The sequence below is a fragment of the Motacilla alba genome, chromosome 1 (genome assembly GCF_015832195.1).
Source record: "Motacilla alba alba isolate MOTALB_02 chromosome 1, Motacilla_alba_V1.0_pri, whole genome shotgun sequence".
NCBI classification, from domain to species: Eukaryota; Metazoa; Chordata; class Aves; order Passeriformes; family Motacillidae; genus Motacilla; species Motacilla alba.
In genome coordinates, this window is record NC_052016.1 from 65,009,099 (window position 1) to 65,027,740 (window position 18,642).

At 35.8% G+C, this 18,642-nt stretch overlaps 1 protein-coding gene across 7 annotated transcripts in view; it reads right to left on the bottom strand.

Moving 5' to 3' along the window:
• Window positions 1-339: 339 nt before the first annotated feature.
• Window positions 340-18,642, bottom strand: part of AKAP11 (A-kinase anchoring protein 11) — a 44,829-nt gene continuing 26,526 nt past the window's right edge. For 2 of the 7 annotated variants that reach the window (XM_038133557.1, XM_038133567.1), the window contains exons 8-12: window positions 16,455-16,610; window positions 12,636-12,749; window positions 11,885-11,931; window positions 9,270-9,430; window positions 340-4,724 (exon numbers count right to left, since the gene is read on the bottom strand). In XM_038133557.1, coding sequence (XP_037989485.1) covers window positions 4,578-4,724; window positions 9,270-9,430; window positions 11,885-11,931; window positions 12,636-12,749; window positions 16,455-16,610 — 625 coding nt within the window. In that variant the 3' untranslated portion in view covers window positions 340-4,577. The remainder of the gene's footprint in view (window positions 4,725-9,269; window positions 9,431-11,884; window positions 11,932-12,635; window positions 12,750-16,454; window positions 16,611-18,642) is intronic. The other 5 variants (XM_038133591.1, XM_038133581.1, XM_038133574.1 and 2 more) reach the window with 5 other exon arrangements.

Sequence of the window (18,642 nt, forward strand, 5' to 3'; positions counted from 1 at the left end):
GGAAATACCAAGGCAACCTTACTAACCCAGCTTCCAGGCAAGATGGAGCTGACTGGTTCTTACATCCCCCTTGTGCTGTGAGTAGTCCATGTGACACTTTACTGCATGTCAGTGGAACTGTGGGCTCACCTTTCAACCCAAAGACAGTAAAGCAGGATCCTCACCCCTTGCAGGATAATTTAACTCTGTAAGAAGTATGCCATCTGCTGATGCACTGTTTACTACACCCTTCCTCAAGTGCCTTCCTCAACAGCCACCGACCAAGACCGCTCTCAGCTATGTTTGCTGAAATGAAAAATAATATTCCATGAATTTACAAGAAACGACAGCACTCTCAAAGCCAGTGAAATGTGTTTTATTTTAAGCCACTGCTAAAACAAGGACGAATTTAGTGCAACCTGGAGTTCATAATCTGAAAATTGAATATAGTTAAGTTACTAAAATGGTAAAACTTGTCACCATTATACAGTACAAGACCTTCATATTCATTGAGTACAGTTACATAAACAATTCAAACTGCTTTTGGTATACAATTGCATCACTAACTGGGCTGTGAATTACTGTAACACTGCACAAATAAGCAGCAGTTCCAGCAAACTATAATAAATTTTATTATTAAATACTGTTCAGACATTAGAACAAAGGCCCTCTAAAACTACAACACCAGCTATACAACAGGAATGTACAAAGATGATACAAAATAAAGTGACTACAGTGGCTGGGCTCTGTACCTGCCTCTTCAGAGCTCAAGTACAGTAAATGCTTGACAGTAGTGGCTCTTGCTGAAAAGCCAAATTTCTTACAATGAAAATCATTCCTGAATCTTGTATTTTTCTTTGCAAATCGACTGTCTAGAACTACAGGGGCTTGCGCTGGTGTTTACTACTCACTGTGTTCCCATCTCCAGCAATTTGTCTCTCTTCATAGAAAAGGTCCCAGACAAAGTTACATTAGAAAGTGTAACACTTAAAATTTGATACCATTTTTGAGAGACCTAATTAGTCTCGGAATGTGGGGTTCTGGGTCTTGGGGTTTTGGTTGGCTTTTTTCTAAAAAAGCTTACACAATCTTCTAAAACTCAAGAACAAAGATACTACAGAAATCGCATTCACGTACATCATCTGAGCTGCCTTTTCACATCCTTGTTTTGAGACAGCAAATCCTCCTTAATTTTAGAATATGGGTTTGAGTTTTGTTCAGTTTCTATTTTAAGGCTTTATGCATACTTTGTATTATTTATGCACCCCATTCTGAATGTTTTAGCTAGTTTTAAATATGGCCACTTCTAACTGGCTTTACAGAGGGACTGTTTCTCAAAGTGCTTTTTCTACAGATTCTTACAAAACATCACAACACTTCCATTTCTTTGAACACCAAATGTATTTATGAAGTGTTTGGGTGATTTCTGAAACAGTAACATCCTAGGATATATTTTCCTGAACATAAAAATTAAATTGCCAGGGTTTCCCATACAGAAAAAATGCAAGATGAAATAAACTCTACCTTATTATGTTTGCTTATAAAGCAGAGTTGTATGCTTTAAAGGGACCAGAATGTGGCCCTTCATGTTTTTAGAGTTTTCACTTACATTTCTGTATTTGTGGTCAGGAGTTTTAAACAAACTCAGTGAAAGTGTAATTTAAGACTTGCATTAGCAAGGAACATCTTTCTCACTAATATGGCAGACAGCACCAGTTAGATACAGTCACAGTACAGTTTTCAAAGATTATTAAAATTATTCAATTGTAATAATTTTGCCAGGCTAGAGTAATGCTTTTTAACTTTATACAGAAGGAGGAAAGTCAAGTCATTCCGAACAAATTTAAAACATTTTGTGTAGAAAACTGGTTTTGTTTTTTTTGGCTTGTTTCCAGTAAAAATGAAGTACTTTATACCATTTTTCCCATGAAAATTTGGAAACTATGCTACTTTCCTCAGAGGATAATAAAACCATGTCTTCCTTAATGTAACACCAATCAATATTTACACAACATATTTGATCCAGTCTGAAAACAGGATTCCATTTATAAAAATATTTTTCAGTGCAACTGTTGTCCATTTAACTTTGTGAATAGTTGTAAGCTTTGTGACTAGAGCGATCTTCTGCCTTTCTCCAAAAAAGTAAATGAAATGAAAAAGCACTGCACCAACTTTACAAAATCCATCATTTTGAATAAACGAGTTTAAAAAATGGCTGTTCTTACCGTGGTTTTTTTTTGTTATGTTGTAGGTTTTTTTAAAAGTATGGTTTTATACATTTGCAATACTTTCAATATCTTCCTCACTGTACTGAAACACTTTACTATACTGTACTGTATCCTCATGTCCTGAAATTCTGCTTGGTGAGAAAAATTTAGTCATGAGGCACTGCTTTTAGCATTTTATTTCCTTGACATTTCAATTTTATAGGTAAATTTGTACAAGTAGATTATTGCTGTGTTAAGGGGAAAGTGTTATAGCCAGGGAATTATTTCAAATTTTTATCTAAAACAATACTGTAAATCAACATTAAAAAGAAAGAAAAAAAAAGGGGGGGGGGGGGAAAGGAATACAGGGGGTTTGGGAGAGGAAGAAAAAATTCAGACAACCTTTGTACAATTCTTAAAAAATATTTGCTACTAGAACTATCTTCCAAATATAGGAATTAAATAACTTCCCCTGACATGCTTTGGGCTCTGGAGAAAAAGAATTCCTGATGCCTGGATTATATTACCTATAACAATACAAAAGACTTTGAAGTGGCTTTTGGTCTTTTTGCCACATACATTGACTTTTCAATCAGTAAAATGATATATGAAGTGAGGAAATAAACTGAGCATAACAGAAATTTAATTTAGTGGTAGAAGTTTGCACCAGGAGTTCACAGCGGTGAGATCTCATACACATACAGATAAACAAACCTGTGTGTATTCACATGTGTGAACACCTGTATGTGCATGTACAAAAACATGAAAAATCTTTGGCTCTGTGAGAAAGGTGAACTTCGTGAGATCCAAGGCAGAAATCCAGATGACAAAAGAGGACTAAAACCAACCATGTCTCTGCAAAGAGACCAGTGGAATGCTTTCCTGAAACACAAAGACACTGCAAGAACAGTGCTCTTGAGTTTACCAGTGTGACACTTCATAGCAATTCATGGGGTAGGGGTAATCAGAATTGTACATATGCCATCAAAATCAGGAACCGATTTGGAGAACATATCTCTCCTTGTGTGGGATCACAAAACTGTGCACCATATCAACAGTATATTTTTCTGTGAAAAAGCTATTAAGATTTTTTTGTTCATCCAAAATCAGTAACGCTCTGTGATTATTTGCCAAGTTTTAGGTGGCAGCCTGGTAATCACCAGCACGTGCCTTTTTCTCTCAAAGGATATATAAAAAAAAACAAGTCCCAAAAAACATTTTCAAACCACAGGATAAGTGAAGGTTCAGATTTCCCTTCAGACAGAAAGGCAAATCAGCAGCATTGGTGAGAAACCTGACAAGACTGCTAAAAATATTAAATTAAAAGTGCCTTTAAAAAAATTCAGTGAAGGTAGTTAACAAAAAATGAAAAATCAATTTGCAAGAAATTTCCCCTTTACATTTTTATTAGCTTTCTTTGCTAAACACTTCCATGCTCACTGAGTAACAAAATTGTCTTTATTCATTAAAAGAAAATTCGTATGTGGCTGCTTTGAAAGGAATTAAAACTATACAAAAAGGTGGCCAAAATCCTCAGAAATTTCTATCTTCTATTTTTAACACATCTGCGTGAGAGACTAATGTACAAATTCTTTGACATGGAACTAGTGTCATAAAAGTATCTGCATACAAAAAGCCTCAGTAAAAAATTTAGCAATTTAAATCTGACTGGCAAGCTTCAGGAAACCTTGCTAAAGAATTACATACTAAATTATGCTCAACTTCTCACTCTGCCCTTCTACCAGAAGTTACCAGCTCTAGAGGAGTCAACAAATGCATGCATTTGCACCTCAGCAATTTCAGAGCAGACTCTCCCATCTTAACATCAAGTTAAAACTGATAAAGCTGGCTATGAGGCCAGATTGTATTAAGGGGCTGCTTGGGCGGGTCATGATGTTCTTCCTGGCAATGCTGTTCTTGGGCATGTAACACCTGGCCAAGATGAATATTTTTTTCCACTGTCTACAGCAAGGTATTCCAGAGCAGATTCTTGCTGAAATCAGTGCTCTTAGTCCTGCTGTGAATATAGCACACATAGGAGTGGGAGAGAGAGCCATCCTGGCACAAGGGGAATCCTGAATATCATGTCTGAGACTGTCTCCTTAGACTACGATCATAGACAAGGGTTATTCATAAATATCTCAGTGGTATGAACACAGCAGTAAATACAATTTATGCGTGTGTGGACAACACCGATTATGGACTGAATAAACATACCATGTGCACAGTATCACAAAGCACAGCACAGCTATTTTGACTTTCACCTCAAAGCCTTTTAATGCTGACTATTACTTAAACATTCACTAGTTGAATTTTACTTTACACATCTGCGTTCCTTCTATCTCCTTTCAGAACAGGAATGAAGCGAAGAGTGTTGTATCTTTGGATTTTTCAGACATTTTCCAGAAGCCAACTGACCAAAGATTTACTCAGAGCTTGCTCTCCATCAGATGCCGTCTCTATCATTTCACAGTATTTCAGCACTGCTTGCAAGAGATCTCCAACTTTCCAATCTCTTTCTCTCAGTCTTCTAGAAAGCTAAAGGGGAAACAGGGGAACACAAAATATTTTGACTAGGACATCCTGATTAAGTTACAGAAGTTATTCTTGAAACATGAAGTCATAAGAGATCAGTTGTAATGAGTTAATCATTATTCCCACATCTATAAAAACAAAAACTTCCGCAAGAATCGAGCACTTTTTTTTTCGGGCAGTCTTCATAAAACTTTCTTCTGGAGGGAGCACCATTTTCAAATTATGTGGTGCCACAGGTATGAGGGCTGTGGTTCATCAAGACTGCAGAAAACAGGAAATTCTGAACACAAGATTAAGACATTTGCCACCCCTCCCATGCCAATAATGCATGTATAAAAAGACAAAATTCTGTCTTAATAAAAGGATGTGGATTTTCCTTTCACAACATATAGTGTGGTTGGGGTGGCACAGACACTACCCTCAATGAAAACAGTTTCTTCAGAGTTGGGAAATTATAACATCTTGGGGAGGAGGAAAAGGTGATGATTAAGTTAAACTACCACTCAGGAGCAGAGATCAGTGTAGCTGAAAACATTTCTTTTCCCCCAGGATCCCAAGAAAAAAATCTTCCATTGCTGATGTGCCAAGCTCAGCTATATGTGTAAGAAAGCCTAACCTAAAGAAAGAATTAATTTGACAGCTTGCCCAAGAGTAAAAAAACCTAACAGTTTTTAGTTTAAATAAATAAACAAATACCAACACAAACAAAGTATTCTCTGTAGCTCTCTGGACACCTGTCAATGCTGAATTTTGTAAACACAGTTTAGACACCCTACTTATTCTTTGGAGCTGCAAATTTCTACCCCCTTTTGTAGCCCCTACCAAGACATTCCATATATTAAGTTTTAAAAAAGTAATACACAGTGCTCAGGGAAATATTTTTCACAGCTACAAAATTAAAAATTCATATAGTTTTTACTGCAAGACCTGTCATACTGCAATATAAAGTTCTAAAAAAACCAAAAAGGAAGACAGTCTTTCCCTGCTTCTTTACCTAGCTGATGTTCCAACTGCAACAAGGCAGGTGATAGGACTGACAGAAAGAACATGGGCATAAAAACATGTATCAAACAATTAACTTCTTGAGAAAACCATTAACTTGAACAAGCAAAATATTCCGTCTAATCCTAAGCATAATTTATTCTGAACACTGGAAACTTTTCTCAGTGGAAATTAAGGACATCTTTTCTATATAAGAAGAGACTGAAATCCGTAGTTATTTCAGTGAATTTTAAAGCAGAGGACAGGAAGTAGGAGTTTTATAGTCTACAACATGCAATTTTGTAAATGATGCTTGTTGGGTTTATAAAAGAATGGTCATTTTTCTTTCCTCTGCCAGAGGAAAGTGTGGCTAATGTCCAAATATCTACTTCAGCAAATAAAATATAAAACTTCAGTCCAAATAAGTTTTCCACCAAGATAAAACTACAGAACTGGCACCTAAATTTTAATTTTAGGTTTAATCTCACTATTTCTTTAAATGACCAATCTGTTTCTTACTGCCAGACAAGTGAAGTATTAGAGTTCACTCAAAATAAGAATCTTAAAACAGGTAGGTAAAGTCTCATTAAAAATGGAATACAAATGATTTTTTAATCCAGGCACTTGCATATCCACATTGTCAGGCATCTCACAGAAATCAAGATCTATTCTAATTTACTGACTTCTTGTTACCCTCCTAACAAATGTATTTTGTTCCATATAGAGGTATTTAGCGTCTTTCTGCCTTGCTGAGCATAACAAGTACCCTTAAGTAAGAGTGTGGCCAGAAATACCCTGCCTGATACACGCCAGGAGTGCTTCTGCCTTTTCTGCAGCCACATCACATCGGTGGCTCACTACCCTGCTGCGATCAGCTAACACAAACCTTTCCTCCCTTCCAGACCTCACCAGCTGCTTATACAACAAACAGCTGATTCCGAGGAGCTCTAAGCCCCGGCGGGCTGCCCCTTCGGGAAGCCGGGTGGCTCCCGAGGGTCCCCAGGAGATGTCCCCACGCCGCGGCCGCCGAGGGACCAGCACCGCGGCCATGGTGTCCTGCTGGGCTGCAGCGCCCTCTGCAGGGGCTCGCTCCGCTCTGCAAGAGCCGGGAATGACTGCTGCCAATTTAATTCGGTCTGGGTCGGAGATCATTCCGATTGGGAAGTAGGATGGAATAAAAAACATGTAATCTTTCTCTGCCTCCGGGGAGGGAAACAAAATCTCAATTTATTTTAACGTAACTGCATCTGGACAACTAAAAATACTCTATAAAACTAACTGAAACAATTAACTACTGTAGCATTTTCAGAACTGCATGACCACTGCCTGCTGGAAGGTCTTACCTTCAGGTGTCAACTCAGTATCAATTTATAACTGAAGTGTCAAGTAGAAAAATATTATCATTTTTTAGGAGGGCACACATAACAGACACTGCTACTTTCCAGAGTGCTCTTCTCGTTATGTCCTCTTATTAAGGTAGCTGGAGTCGTGGTCAGATACACAGCCGGCTAATAGTATCTTTCCTGCGTGTCCTGGAGCATTGGCTTCAATCTCAGCACCACAGCTCTGTAGTCTCTTAACTCAGAGCTGGCCAAAGAATGAGAGACTCATGGAAAAAATTAAAATAGAGGTGCCTGCTATCTCTTTTGTGTCTTTCATGGTATATTGTTAGATACACGTGTCTCAGGTACACAGAAAATAAATTATTATTAACACTTGTGGGACCTACCGCTATTCTACCTGAGTATTTGCAACAAGCTTGAAACAGATGAACAGATCATCAAGAGAAGGCAAAAAATTTCATGAGGTCCAAATGACTATTATCCCTAACCCCAACTGATTGATAAAACCTTCAAAAACCTCCAGAGAATGCTCAGCCAAGCATGTGAGAACAGAAAAAGTGATGTATTTTCTTCTTTGTGTTAAGGCACTTATAAATGGTAACAAAGAAGAAACAATTAATATAAGGACTAAACCAATTTCAAATAGCACAGAAATGGAGAAAAGTATTCTCAAACTGCCTGCAGTTTACAAAAGCACAAAGTCCATTCTGTCAGAACTAATGTACAGCCAAATATATTCTTGGAATAATTCTAAATCAAATATACCAAGCTCCAGAAAAGGAGCATAGGACATGTATTTCTACATGCCAAAAATAACGTTTGCAAACTTTCTGGGTTATTTCAAAAAAGAATGCAAAACTTCCTAGTCTCAAAATCAAATACACATTCCATACAGTTACATAGGCAGAAAATCACTCCAAAATTATCATTCTCTTTGTGTGAGGAAGGCAGGAGCCTCTCTTAGGAGAATGCAGACCACGTATGATCTGGACTGGCTTTTAGGCACCTTTCACATTCTTATACAGGTCTCCAGTAACTAAGCACCATCAGTGCACACATCCATCCAGCTCTGGGAGTCTGTTTTGTCATACTGACCTTTACCTCCCAGTAACTCCACTTTTCTGCTCAAATGATGATGTAAGCTTTGAAAAGCCCCAAGTTGAAGAGTCAATATTAAGTTTCACACTGAGAGCAAACTTCTTCTTCCTTAATACACTGGTAAGTACAGTAAGTAATTTTTGCCAAGACTGTAATTGTTAAAATGCTACTAATGGCATCATGTTAACACTTTTTCACATTATCAGGTCACAAAATACAAATATTTTATAGTTATCATTCCTATGAATCTCATCATTAGAGACAATGCCTATATATCTATTAAGTTAGCCTTTCCATAACAAGGTAATGTCAAAGTAATTTCTTGGTTGATTAAAAAATATAGGTTTAATGTAAGAAAATCCAGATTATCATGTGTAGTTTGGTGTGCAGCCATGAAAGAATAGGTTTTATGGTTTTATTGGAATAGTAAGTTTCTCTCATATGTTTCTGATGGAAATACTCAGGACAGTATTTATACAAAAATACTGAGCCTTTCCAAAGACACACAAATTGCTAATGCCCAGTTCTTTGAAAGTTTGATTAATAAAACAAAAGTAAAGCCACCTAAGAATAAAACTATCTCACTGAGAGTTCTTTTTAGTAGTTTTGGTTTTAGTAGCTTACAGAAAAAAGACATAATATTTACTTCAAAACTAAACTTCTTTCTCACAAGAAAATGTGTCTTTGCTATTAAAAAAACCCAACAAAACATAAACAAAAAACCCCACAAACCAAAACAAAACAACCCTAAGCAGAACACATTAAGTTAGAAAAAAAAATTGCATGACCAAATTCTTGTAAAGATTCAATTTATAAACAATTAAATACTAAGTATAAAATTCTTGACAAAATATAATTTTCACCAAACAGAAATGATGTAATTGCATCCTTTTTGGAGTAAAACACTTGTAAGTGGAAAAGTGAAAAATCAGCTTTGATGAATACTGGTTTACGTATGGTATATACACAGGCAAAACATGCTGTTCCACTTTGACCTCTCAGGATTTAAATAATGATTTTCCTCAGCAGTGAACACCCAATGAAGTAATAGCAGCTGGTATCACAGCAAATGGAAGTCAAGGAAATCCTTCCCTTTTCCCACCACCCATCAAGCCCCAGTACTTACACAGACGAATTCCCTTGCAGCAGTGTCGCGGAAGTGAAGATCAGACACCTCTGTTTCAGAAGCTGCCAGCCACTGGAGTGCTGCTCTGAGCTGTGGGTCCACTAGATTTGGTTCCAGATCAATATTCATTATTGATAAAGTCTTTCGCACTTGCTCCAAACCTAACATTAAATACAAAATAAGCAAATCTATAGCTTCAAATTGTTTCAAAAAATCTCTGTAGTTCACTGTTTATAGACTGCATTATCTTAAAAAAACCCTTAATTTAGTATACACAGATAATATGAAAGGAAAAAATTAGATTGGTCTCAAGTGTTTCAGAACTTTCCCATTAGGAAGCACTGTTTATCCCATTTACAACTGTGTGCAAACATAGCTACATTTTAAAAGATACCTAAACTATAATGTATATTCCAAATGACAAGAAATTTAGCACAGACTTTCATAAAGAGAACAGCAATGGCTCTCACATGGTCCATCAGCTCCTTCCATTTCTAGCTGCTATTTTTTCTATGCCTTCATCTAATTAATTTTAAGAAGTGTGTATTTCTCAATTCTTTCCTGCACTGATCAGACTGCCTCTTGAACTTTTCAAAAATATACTGCTGGTTTTACTATTATTTAAAACTAATATCCAGTTTTTCAACATTTCTTTTACAGCTTAAGTTCCAAAAATTTGTACAGCATTGGGAGAGTAGTTGTGTTAATAACAATTAGGAACTACAGCATTGTCAACTTCTTTTCCCAAGCTGAGTTTCTTCAGCCAGCTACCACAGAGATCCTTTGCCACACTCCCAGAAACAACTAGGCACGTATGTAGTGCTCTCCCAGTTGGAGTCATTGCTTCCAGACTACTGAACTTGATTCTAAAAACATGGAATATATTAGCAACAAAAACATTTATTCATGTTGAGTTTAGCTCAATCTCAATACTCTTCCAACTAAGGTTATGAAAATTGAAGTACATAAGGTATTCATTCCTAAGAGGCAAAGTCAAGCAAGTTGAAACATATTCCCCCAGAAGTAAAAGCAAGAGAAAATTAACTAGCAGAACTGTCAAACAGTGCTTTCAGTGGATAACAGATTATTTGTCTAGGAGCCCCAAAATTTAACTTCTTTATAAGAGAAAGAACAATTTTTTAAAAAATTATGACAGTGGATGGAAAGCATTGTGGTAACATTGCTGGGAAATTTTGGTACATTTTTTACTATAATGAAATAGATGTACCTTTGATAATAAGGCTTTGATTCAAATTCTTTGGTGACCAAGGCACAGTCAGCTTGAAAAAGCCAGACATTTCCAGGTATGACATGAACAGAACTTCCAAATGTACAAGACTAGGTACAAAGTGTTCTACCTAGCACACTGTTTAAACTGGTTTTTTTTACAATTACACAACAGAAAGAGCCTTTTCAAAACAGTACTGAGAAGATGAGGAACTTACATTGGAAAAATTTCACTAAAAAATCCTTAATACAGTGTAAAGCATTCTACTGCACTACAGACAGCAGTGACACCTAAACCACGTAAAGAAAAAATTCAATCACTATCCTAATTGAGCAATTTGAGTATTTAAGATGCCTGAACTTTTTAAAGTTGAGACCAAAAGAAAGCAAAACCATATTGACAAAGCAGATGAAACCTACAGAACAGAAAATATTTTAATTAAAATTATTCTGAGAAAAAAAAAATACTTCATAATATAGTTTTATTTTCTTACATCCTTAGAGTCACATCTCATTTAATACAATTAAGAGATGTTGGTTACTTATATATATTTTCCAGGAGCTTAAAAAGAGAGAAAAAAACTCCAAACCAACCAAAAATCCACACATCTTTCTGCTTACACTAAGACTACTTGAAGATGTGCAACAAGGCACAATATCCTCTGTAAGGAAGTAGCAGAGTTTCCTGGAAATGCTTATTTTATCTTCAGAACATACCCAACACAAAGAAGAGCTCTGTTACAACTTGTTCTAACATCAGCTCATCTTAAAACCATCTTCACACACTGTGTATTGGCTGTTTTCATTTCAGTTAATAAACTTTGGCACATCAATCATACTGGAACCAGACCACAGAGATCTTCTAACAAACCACAAAGTTGTAACAAGATTCTGGATAGACCTTATGTTATACTTCACTATGAAGAAGGAGAAAATAGCAAATACATCAAATCCAAGATTTTTACTGTTTTTCATGACTCTCTCCCAAGATTAATGTGCCCAGTTTGAGTAATTTCTTCAGCATTTTGAATGCAGCCATGCGGATGCATGGCCATGGCTCCTTAACAAATATTTTGTTTTAAAGTTAAGCTCTGCATAGAAATTCACACTTTCAACAAGCTGATCAAAGTTCCCTACCTTATGTTATTAAATTCATGTAAGCATCAGTAAGTAACTAGCACTTCCCAAAGGCTGCAAATTTCAGTGTATTAAGAGGATTATGTAGGGCATTAATCGAACATTCTGATGCTTGACTGACATTCAGTATGATGAATAGGGATAATACAGTTGTCACCTTGTTTTGCAGACTACAAAGGCAAAGAATTAACAAAAAATTAATGTACAGTGCACAGGACAAGAACAGTAGTATATGCAGGAACTGACATTACCTTCTACAGCATCCTTGGAATCTTCATCTTTATCTTCTGTTCCATCACTGTATTTTAATTAAGAAAACAAAAATATGAATACAATCCAATATATGCAGTAAATGCAGTAAATTCTAAGACTGTAATGAAGGTTAAACAAAAAGAAAATCATAAAATAATTAAGGAGTGATCATGAAAAGCAGCTTTGCTTCTCACACCATTTCATGTTGTAAACAGATTTATCATCAACGTCACAAGATTTTCTCTTAGGAGAAGGAGACAAGAGAGAAATGAGAAAGGTGTTAAAGATGCTACTCATTGATTTTAATAGTTTTGCTTCATATGTAAAAAGGTTCAGCCATCTTATGTCACAGCCATGAATAGCTATAGGTAAGCCTAAGTGGTCTATAAAACCAATTACTATACAATTCTGAAAGTTTACACAAGCTAAAGGGAAAAAAACCCAGAAATCCTGTAGGAAGCAAGCTCTAGTCTGCATGAAAAAAAAGTAAATGTAAAGACTTATAAAACTGCAGGCAAGAACATGCAAAAAAGGGACCCTTTTGCAAGCAAAATACATTAATCAGTTTTAGCACAGAAAAATTTAATCATTCAGGGTGGATTAATGAAAAAATCATATTGTGATTAAGTGAGAAGAGTGTGAATAATGTATCAGCATAAAAAATGTACTGTATTTTTATTTTCAAAAATGATGATTTCATGCATTAATTATGAGGAACCCATCTGGTTTATATTTCTCAACTCAACCAACCTGTCTGATGTTGGAAAGGATAAATTCTCCTCATACATATCCCCTTCTAAACCAAGACTGCTCCAGCTACTGCTGTTACCATTACTGCCAGGAGAAGAAGAGAAGACAGCTGAACTAGAAAAGAACAATAGCTCAAACTAGAACCTTCATTTTCCTTACAACTCTTTTGTCAAGACATTTAATGCAAGAGCACTGAAATTTTCTAGGTTTACTGGAACTAACATGACTCTCAGTGCTGTCCAGAGCAGCAATGTGCACAATAATGCAAAACTAGCAGGTTTCAGTACACTAGTGAAAGTATTAATTTGTACTCATTAATTTTTCAGATCAATGCTAGCAGGAATTCTAGGTCTAAGCACATTGCTTGTTATTTCTAAAAGCTAACAATTTCAAAAGGATTATTCATAAGAAAATGGATTACGTCTGTATTACTTGCCTAAGGAGCAGCTAACAGTTAATAAAATTATGCATTGTGAAGACAACTTGACATACAAAATCTTTCCATCTCACTCCAAAAGCCCAGTAACGATCTCCAACAGCCTGATGAGAAGGAATTCCTAGAGTAAGTTTTTTTTAAAATTTTTAATATTGTTCTGCAAGTTGATCTTTTAAAAAAAGGAGTTTTTTAAATCGATGAAAACAATACTGAAGAGATTACTTCACTCACAGTTCACAAAAATACTGTATTTATTCTATGACTACATTCAACCCAATGCAAAGAACTGAAAAAACTGAGCATGTTCTTACACTCATTAATTTCAGTCATTATAAATAGCACAGTTTGTTAAGCCTGTCAATATGTACAACACTGAGCAACTCATATGATTAAATCTCATTCCCCAACTCCCTACCACCCCCAGAGCATGTCTGGAAGCCTTCCAAGAACAAGAGTTCCAAATATCCAACATTCTTCAAGAAAGCAGACTGCCTACTAGAGATGGCACAAGAAGCTGTGGAGTAACTGCAGAGAACAACTGCTGCAGGAAGATGCTTTCTCCACTTAAATTTTATGTGACTGTTGAAGGTAATTTCCACTCATGGCAAACAGCAGAATGGGGGAAGAAAACATTTCAAGAGACAGACACTGATCTCTTTCAAGTGTTTGCCAGTAACATTATCACCTATCAGTGTCTCTTGCTCTCCAGCATGCCTGCTTGGAGCCCAATTTCAAAACAGTGAACAGCAGGTTAGCAAGTCTACAATTTAAACACACTCAAATAACATGAAAAAAGTTTAAGAAGTTGCAAGTGCCTTTTTCAGTATATTATTGCTTATTTAGACTACACATCCAAAGAAAATTAAGAATTCTCTTGTTATACTAACAAGAAAAAAGAAAATTAAAGAGCAGAAGCTTCTGAAGAAACCAATTTGCAGAGAATACAAACCTGGTCTAAAAAATATTTCTCAAGCTACTGTGTGAGACTATCACACTTCATATGAAATATTAAATTTGGCTTAAAATCGTTAAAATACAGGCATAAAAAAATTAATATAGCCTATTGGTGTCAATACTTTACACTCACAGTGCCTCTTTCACTGGAAGTTACAAATGCAAAACAAAAATAGAAGTAAAAGCTGTGCTGGTCCACAGACTAAAGGATAAAGAATTTGTAATCTAACAGAGTAACCTCTGCACACTACTGTTCTGATTAGGTAAGAGACAATGCACTTTACAGAGGTCAATCTTGGTCTGAAATAATCATGAGAAAGGGATGAGACCTTTTCCTAATTAACAGCCGAATTAGCAGTCTTTAAAATAAACTTCTGTAACCACAAAACAAGCAATAAACAGACAAAGGCATTATAATGCCTCTGTAATGGTTCATGCAGCTCTTCAACAAGAGCCAGCAGAAGAATAACATGAAAAGGAAGAGGCTTTTGCTCTGAGTTATAACCCAACCTGGATGCTGGATGAAAAGCCTATGTCTATGCCTCTGCTTATACCTACAAATCAACTAGAGAGAAAGCTTAAGAACTTTTAATTCTCAATTTAATTCACCAGGTTTAGGCATGAAAAGCAGAAGACGCAAGCACTTCCCTGCATAACTAACTAGCAAGTTCTCTAAATACTTTTCATCTTAATGGAGCTGCCCACAGGATGCAGTGAATTAATTTCTTGTTTTGCTTTGCTTGTGCATGGCTTTTGCTTTACCTGTTAAACTGTCTTTATCTCAACCCATGAGTGTTCTCACACTCTTCCAATTCTTGCCCCCATCCCACCTTGGCAGGAGTGACTGAATGGCTAGGAGGGGCTTAGTTGCCAGCTGGGGTCCACAACAGGGTCTTATTACTGAATCTGGTCTTGTTACAGATCTCCCCCTGGCTATCTTTTTTTACACAAGGCAACAACCCCAGATTCTTGCTTCCACCTGCTAAACCTCAGCAACACAGATGAACACATGTGCTGTTACCAAGCCACAATTAGTTCTGTAAAACCAGCTGATCAATTTGCACATGCCTGTTCCCTCCATCAACATCTTACTATCCAAATTATGCCTCCTCTTCTGTGACTAACATGTTACCTCAGGTCATTCCTCCTCTAAGGAGCCACAGATTTTCTTCCAAGATATAAAAATTACCTTATTTTCACTTACATCTGTTTTGGGAATGATAAACAAATTACAAACACAATACAGGCACTACTGGTCCAGAATTTTTTTATACTTTTCCCCATTATCAACTAATCCATATTTTATTGTGTAACTGCCAACATACCCTTATACTCAGATTTTCATAATCATTTTCACTTATTCAAGAGATGATGTTTTACTAAAATAACTCTCAGTTAATGCATTCTTTTACAAAATTATTAAGGTGTATGAGTGATAAATTGTAGTAGTGGTTTGATTAAATTATTTAGCTAAGCAAAACATGAAAAATACTGTAGACATTTAACCGAGTAGTTTCACACTGGGACCAAATAACCTATTTATATATTACTTAAACAAGCATGTCTCCCATACTTTCTTTAATCTCAGCAGTGCTGGAAGTACTAACTGAAGAAAAAAATCTCTCTCCCATTTCTGCTATTCTTCAACAGAAATGCTGAACTTTTTTATAGCAATCACAAAAATCTAAGTTTATTCGTTCCTCATACACTCCTTATATAAAAGCTGGGGCCACAACTCTCAGTGTAATTCTCCCTGGAAACAGGCAAAGACATTGCAAATTTTAGAACTGCCATTCTAATCCTTGTTAGTTATCAATCAGCCAGGAACAGTACAGTGAGAAGTTCTGTAGAAAAAGTTACTAACCTGAACAGGTAAGTTCCAGCATTACACACCTGCAAGTCTATGTTTGGCAGTATATAAATACTCCACCAATGTCAGTTAGAGCAGCTTATAAAAAGTCCCAAAAAAGACAAAAATAGCTGTAAAAGCTCATCATGCAAATTAAGCCATTACTTTTTTTCAAAAATAAATGAATTTATAGAAAACATTTTCTCAAAGATTAGGTTTTAATATTTTAGGGCACAACTTATAAACTGTATTCTCAAGCTGTATTTTACACAGGTTGTTTTTAAAATGCTTACATCTTTTGCTAATATTTAAATTTATGTACAGTTTTACTTGATGTGATTCCCTGGCATCATTGACAATGCACTCTCCATATATTTTGCAGAATATGAACATTCATGGCCAACAACATTTTGTAAGAAAACAAAATAATGATATTAGAGCCGTTTTTAGTAAAAAAGTCATTGTGTGTTGAAGACAAAAATAATCTCTTCTTCCCCAAATCCCAGGAGAAGTATCACTTGATGGCAAGTTATTTGATGTCAAGGTAACTGTTTAACTATACTAACATCTTTATAATTACCTGTCACTTAGGTGAAGAAAACTGCTGCTCTCATCAGGATGTTCATCTTCAAAACTTAGATTGGACCAACTCCCAGTGCTATCATCACCAATACTAAGACTCATCTGCTGGCTAACAACAGATTCAACAGAGTGAAATCCTTCTCTTCCAACAGAGCTAAACAAAAATTTAAGACAAAAACATCACTGCATTTCATGGTGATCTGTGTTTAGTTCATTCACAGCAATTTAACCCCATTCCAAAGACATTAAATTCCATTGGAAAAGAAAAGGTGGAGAATCCCTTAATTTGTGTCCCATTCTTAACACAAGAAATAGTGCAACCAAATTATTCTGAAACATCAACAGGCTTACATCAGGGATTGCTATTTGGAATTCTTGCATTAGAAATCAAAGAGAGTGGTACAAAGAATTCTCTCATTTGGAATATTATTTTCTACGAAGCACAGAAGGCACTGTAGCCTTGCAGCCTGTATCAAGGTACAATTGTCAAGTAGAAGACTTACCATTTCTGAACTTGTTCACCCTAGAACAGTCTGGCTATTTTCCCTGGCCTGCCTTCAGTACAAGCACTTAAGTGGTCTGCTTCTGAGGGCAAAGTGCTTAAGTATAAAGTGGTGACTAAAATATTAGGATTCTATTTTCAGAAACTTTTCTGCAAAAAAAGATTTGTTTTTCTCCTTCAAGAAAGTGTAGCAATGCATGATTTGTACAAAATTTTTCCCCTCAGGAAGTAAGTTTCACTTTTTTATCCAAAAACCAATCAAGCAACCATATCCCATAGAAGTTAATCTTCAGAAGACACTTTAAAAAATTCATTTAAAGAAGTTTGAATTCCTTATTAAAAACAAACAAACAAAAAAACCCCAAACAAAAAAACGTACAAAATTAGAACATGCAGTTATGAACTAACTTTCATGTGCACACTGTGATTATCTATATATATGTATATATGAAGCAGTAGGAAGTTCAAGAAAAATGATCAGCCTACTCCTACATAGCAAGCAGCCACAGTTACATTCGCTATTTAAAAAGGCAACCTTAACCACATCATTCCTAACACAATGACATCGTTCCTAACACCTTGCTCCAGTGAGCATGAATTTGCACAAATATGTTCCTTAACTGGAACCCATCAGGGTAATAAAAAAGGTTATTTTTCTCATTTTTATTTACAGTTGTACCAGCACCAGTTGTCTACATTACACAAGGCAGTTTCTCAAGGATCATATGCATTACATATCACACGCTAGATGACAACAGAAGAAACATTTATAAATTCTGTCACATCAAAATTCTAATAATGCTTCCTTGCTCCAAATTTAATAATAAACAGTACCGCTTTGAATCCTGCATTTTGCTGTTGGCATATTATAATTAGAATTTTTAAATAAAATGTCATCTTTGATACCATAGGTATAGAAAAACACCACCACATGACTTTCTCCTTTTGTCACACACTAAGTAAAGACTCAACCCTGTTGTGCAAAGAACAACAATATACTCAAGAGCACTTTTATGCTCTTAGTATGTATGTGTTTCATATCAAACCTTGAAAAATTTAGTTCAGTCCCACTGTGGCCTTTAGTCACTGAACATACAAAAATCAATTTATTGTTCATCATGATGCCCCTCTAAACACCAGGGAAAGAAACCAGTGTAAGGAATTCCCCTCAAAAAAAAATAGTAGGAATATGACTATTACTTCAAAATGAAAAAAGAAAAAAGGGTACGGATTCCTCTTGGACCTGAAAAGATTTCACTCTGATCACAGCACAATCTGTTTTAGGAAACAGTTGTTTGCCACAGATTTACTGCAGCAAATATTTCCTAGTCATAGGCCTAATAAAGGAAACAGTATGTTACTCTTTGCTAAATACACAAGAATTTCAAAGTAATTTCCTTCATTATTGTAATACTATTTTATAAGCTAAAGTGTAGTTTAGTAAGTTGCTTTTTCTTAAAGTAACGGGTTGGTTTTCTTTCTTTTTTTTTTTTTTCTAGTGGTAAAGACACTATCACAAACATAGCCATAATAAAAAAAAATGAAGTCTTCATACTACAAAGCAATGACTCATTTGACCAGCATCAGATGTTGAAGAGGAAGTATGAACACGGAACAAACCTGGATTCTGTCAGGGCTCATAGATGAACAAAACCTGTAAGGACTAGTATGTACAACTGTAGGT